This window comes from Teleopsis dalmanni, chromosome 1 (genome assembly GCF_002237135.1).
Source record: "Teleopsis dalmanni isolate 2A chromosome 1, ASM223713v2, whole genome shotgun sequence".
In the NCBI taxonomy this organism is placed as follows: Eukaryota; Metazoa; Arthropoda; class Insecta; order Diptera; family Diopsidae; genus Teleopsis; species Teleopsis dalmanni.
Window position 1 is genome coordinate 23,109,979 of NC_051846.1, and position 5,296 is coordinate 23,115,274.

At 29.5% G+C, this 5,296-nt stretch overlaps 1 protein-coding gene across 1 annotated transcript; it reads left to right on the forward strand.

Annotated features, from left to right (window-relative positions):
* The first annotated feature begins 255 nt into the window (after positions 1 to 255).
* Positions 256 to 5,034, forward strand: LOC119678347 (gustatory receptor for sugar taste 64a-like). Its single transcript, XM_038090134.1, has 9 exons — positions 256 to 535; positions 635 to 826; positions 881 to 1,075; positions 1,747 to 1,922; positions 3,433 to 3,555; positions 3,678 to 3,832; positions 3,889 to 4,051; positions 4,125 to 4,214; positions 4,933 to 5,034. The coding sequence occupies exons 1-9, from the start codon at positions 256 to 258 to the stop codon at positions 5,032 to 5,034; spliced, it is 1,476 nt and encodes a 491-aa protein (XP_037946062.1).
* Positions 5,035 to 5,296: the final 262 nt, after the last annotated feature.

The window sequence follows — 5,296 nt, forward strand, 5'->3', positions numbered from 1 at the left end:
ATTGACATCCTTTAACAAGGGTTTTTTTTATTAAATACTTCAATGAAATTTTGCAACGTGGGCACTATCTACAACTATTAATTAAATAGTATTTACCATTGAATTTTGCACTGTTTACTTCAGTTCCTTATTTACACAATGTGACGAGTTGATGTGGTAAACATGGCTCTTAGAAATGGTATTTGTCATTAGGCAATATACTTTATTTTGGTTTATGAAAAGCACATATACGTTATTGAATTAAGTGAAGGAATGATGGTCAGTCGTAATAAGTTAAGAAAAATTTTTAGTAAACATCAACCAATTTTTGGCGATAATACAATATTTAAAGTCAGGAATAATATTTACAATCTTAATAAAGTACATGCAGCAACAACAAAAACAATCGATAATAATTCCAAAGATCCATTAGAAACTACAACAACCATAGCAGAATACTCAATCTCTCAGGAAAAATATATTAGTAATGACAATATTAATGCAATTGAACAAAAGGATGATGTCTCTGATATATTTCATCGTGCAGTATATCCCAGTGAGTTTAATCACTTATTATTATTATTATACAAATATGATAATTTTATTTAAAATCTATTTATATATATACTTTTCTATATTTGTACCGACTTTTTAGTTATAATAATTGCTCAATGTTTTGGTGTAATGCCTGTGATGGGAGTGCGTCATAAAAATCCACGTCGAATGCAGTTTTCCTTTATTTCCATGCAATTGCTCGTTACTCTAATCTATTTTGGCACTACTATATTACTTCTAGTATTCATGGTTAGACATCTCTGGTTTGTTGGTATAGATGCTAAAAATATTGGTTTGTATTAAATGAAATTGATTTGTTTTTTAAGAAATTCTATTTAAATTTTAGGAGGTGTTATATTTTACATAAGTGCATTTTTAGCTTATGTTCTATTTATGCTACTCGCTGCGAGGTGGCCAAAATTAATTAGAGTCTGGGCTCGTAGTGAAATAACGTTTAACCAAAAGCCATACGAGATCTTGCCTAAAAACTTAGCGGCACGAATAAGAACTGCTGCTACCATCATTATTATTTTATCTGCTGGTAAGTTCTTTGACTTTTAATGTTATATCAGGGTATACAGGGTATTCGCTTCCATAGAATAAAATTCAAGAATTCGTTTTAAAGATTAGAGCCATGTTATATAGTCAGTCATAATTACGTTAAAAGTGAAAAACTTGTTGTTTTAAATGCAAGTTAAAAAATTTAGCACAAGAGAAAGAGAATAATGTATCTTAAAATTTGGTCAAAATCGCATTGCTCAGGAATAATGCCAGAACTTCTGTCTATGAGGAGTAAATATACGTATACAACAATTGTGATCATGGCCAATTGTGATCATGGCTGTTTGTTTAATATAGCCCTTACAGGCAAACGGTGCATGATAGAAGGAAGATATGATGCACAAAAATTATCAATAATTTTTTAAAAAACAATAAATATCAAGTATTATTAGCTCGCAATGGACCTTGAATACAAACTATCTATGTGTCTTTTTCAATAAAAATGTACAAATTTCTTTATTAGTACTGATGCAAGCAAATCTTCTTCTTTTTCTTCTTATTTGGCACTACAGTCCAGTATGAAGCTCAAGATCTGCTTTCATCTGTTGCTATCTTCTGCTACTCTCTTCCAGTTTAGTACTCCAAATTTCTTTATCAGTACTGAAATGCAAGCAAATATAATATTAAAATCTTAAGTTTTTTGTTTTGCAGTGGAACATGGTCTATCGGTGGCTTCAAATGTTTTAAATTATACACGAAAAATTGAGATTTGTGCAGCTGCACTAAATACATCTGCTAAAAGTTCCTTTGATGATTTTATTAAACAACATTATGTATTTATTTATTCCATGATACCATATAATATATACGGAGGAGCATATATAATGGTAATTAACATCTTTAATTATTCTTAAATAAAACTTTTTCTGCACTTATTGTTATGTGGATTGGCACGTTGTGATAAAACTTCCTTTATTGATAACGAAGATTAAAGAAAATCTCCGTAGAGTGTTAATTTTTAATACAGGTGAAACATGTGATTTTCGTTTGCAAATTATATTTAAGATAAATATCAGGCTTCTATATCTGTTATATACATATTTATATATAAGCCAAATATTATCGTCTTTGCTCAGTCTCCACAATTTTGAAAACGACTCTAACATTACTTGAAAATTTTGTGACATTCCTAGGATCTTATATGTAGACTGATTGGATAAGAAATATATGAAGGACCGTTTAAGTTTCAGCAAACCTGGAGTTCACTAGCTCAAGAAGAGGTAATAGCAAACTGTGTTGGTTGGTGGGACGTAGTAACGGCAAGCATAGTAGTGGTATCACACACTCAGCCATGAAGATCATAGTTTTAAAACTAATATACGTTAGTTAATAGATAGTTTTAAATATCTATTGTTTGAAGCTCATGAAGACCGGAGTGTTACGTTGATGTTTCAGCAGGAGATTGTATTAGTAGATAGTGGAGACGTTAATAGAACGAAAAAGAGATGGAATTGAATGACTTTCTTTGTCTAAATTATAAAGTACCAATTAAAAAATTATGTTTTGCTTAAATGAAATAGTAATTCATGTTTTTACTTTTGTTAATTTTTTGTTATATAAACTTAATTTAATATTTGACTATTTATTATAATACGGTTAAAGACCAACTGGCACTGTAAAAAGCGTTTTTAGTGGACTCAAAGATCAATCTAATCAAAACTAAGAAGCGAACTCAATAAAATGTATTGGAGAAAACAATAACAGCTGTAGTCAGATATAAATTAATGTGGAGGAGATTATTGCTTCACTAATTTGGCATAAATAAGGAAGGTACACTCATCAGTTTTCTTAACCCCACCTGGAAGATTAAATTATTTAACGAAGATATAAAAATAACAACGGTTAATGTAGTTTGAACATCACCACCGGGTGATTTTGATGACATCACTATGGGCGATAATTGATAGAAAGTGTTGATATTTGAATTAATACTCTTCTTGTAATCCTAACCTAACCTGAAGGATTTTAGCAGGCGAAAGAATCGATGCGTCAGCTAGATTACACACTGATTTCTTAAAGCAGCTTAAAGTATCAATAAAGAATCGGTACCATTGTTATTCTTCTGGTACTCATGCCACTATAAATTGCTAGGTTATTATAATATTTATTTTCAAAAGTATCACTAAACTATTTCAGCAACTTGGTATTTAGCTAATTGCCTAATTTTTGTTCAACGATTAACGATATTGATAGTTATATTCGATATACGTAATATACTATATTTTCAATTTATCTTAAAGTATCCATAGCAAGAAATTAAGCTTTAATATAATAAATTATTAATATTTTTTTTTGCTTCTGTTTTTTCTATTAACTTATTTTTGTTGCTTACTTAAGCTAATACATGGAGCATGTACATTTGTTTGGAACTACATGGACCTCTTTATTGTGATGATAAGCAAAGGCATCGCTTATCGATTCGAACAAATAACAACGCGCATCAATAAATTGGCGGGCAAGGTAAGCTATTCCCAAATTGGTGATTTGTGCCGCAGGTTGACAATTTTCTGATTAATATGTCTACACTTCTGTAATGTTTATTTCCACTTTCTCTCAAAAAACAACAATCGTCGGCTTCCAAGGAGATACCTGAGGACACTTTTGCTGAGATACGTGAACATTATGTGAAAGTGTGCGAATTGTTGGATTATGTAGACGATAATTTATCGGGCATTATTCTGTTGTCCTGTGCAAATAACTTGTATTTTGTGTGCAATCAATTGTTGAATGTTTTTAAGTAAGTTGTATTTTTTTAATTTATTAACAAAATATTATTTTATCTTTCGCTTACAGCAAGTTGCGTTGGCCTATTAATTATATTTATTTCTGGTATTCATTGCTGTATTTAATTGGACGAACGGCTTATGTTTTCCTTACAGCGGCATCTATTAATGACGAGTCCAAAGCTGCGTTAGGTGTACTACGACGAGTTTCTAAGACGACATGGTGTGTAGAGGTAAATACTAATTAGAATTTAATAAAATCTACTGGAAGCAAAATGTTGTGACATTTTTAATATATTTTAATAGGTGGAGCGATTAATATTTCAAATGGCAACACAGACAGTAGCTCTGTCAGGCAAAAAGTTCTATTATTTAACACGGAAACTATTGTTTGGGGTGAGTATTTTAAATAAAGTATAAAGATTAGAAAAATATTTAATAAGAGATCTAAATTAATGTATACTTATATTAAAAAGATATTTATAATGAAGATATCTGAATTATAAATGTATACCTAAACAACTAGTTAAGAAGGATTGAAAGTTATATTTCATTATATATAGTGGATAATAATAGACATAAGAAACTAATATACAAGTAGATAAGAATATAGTGTTTCGCTATTTTCAACTTTATTTGCTTTTTGATTTTACGATAAAGTTTCTATATTTCATCTAAGAAAAATTCTGGACCAATGGGCTTAATTTAAAAGTGATTTATGCTACCTTTTTTTCCACTATTTTTGCAAGTGAAATAAAATTATATACACCAACGATGTGTTTCAAAAAAGAGCGGACTTGAAATTTGCTTTACATATATGTTTTTCTGATGACTTGATCGCAATGATCCATAGAATCGCTTTGGAACTAAAGGGGGAAAAACGACTCGCCGTATCATTCTATATGAAAAATGGGTTTTTAAATAAAATATCCTTATCGTATTCCTACAATTATTTATTAGGAAATTAAAAAAAAAATTCAAACAAATAACCTTCTATTAATTTGACAAAAATCACAAAATAAATTTATGCTTTATAGATATAAATGTAAATCCAGTAAAACTTTATATATTGCATGTGCTCCATAACAATGTTCTAAAAATTTGAATATGAAAGATACTTATACCTCAGATACCTTTCACTGAAAAAGTTAATGAAGTTATGGAAAAAATTCTAGAACTCCAGCGTGCGAGTAGTCACGATTTCGAAGATCAGTGATTACAAAAGAAAACACAAAAATTAAGCGACATTATATATAATAAACTCATAGTCGTAACATTGTATTCTTTAATAAATGTGAATCATAGGTGATATTTATTTTTGTTTTATATACATAAAACCTCTCTTCTAATATAAATTTTTTCCTTGGAAATAAGTGAACAATATTTGCTTGTCCTGAAACAAATATTACAATGTGTGTTCTGGAAAATTAAAAAATGATTAATTGAATTCACAACCATTTCTCGGTTTACTAATCCAC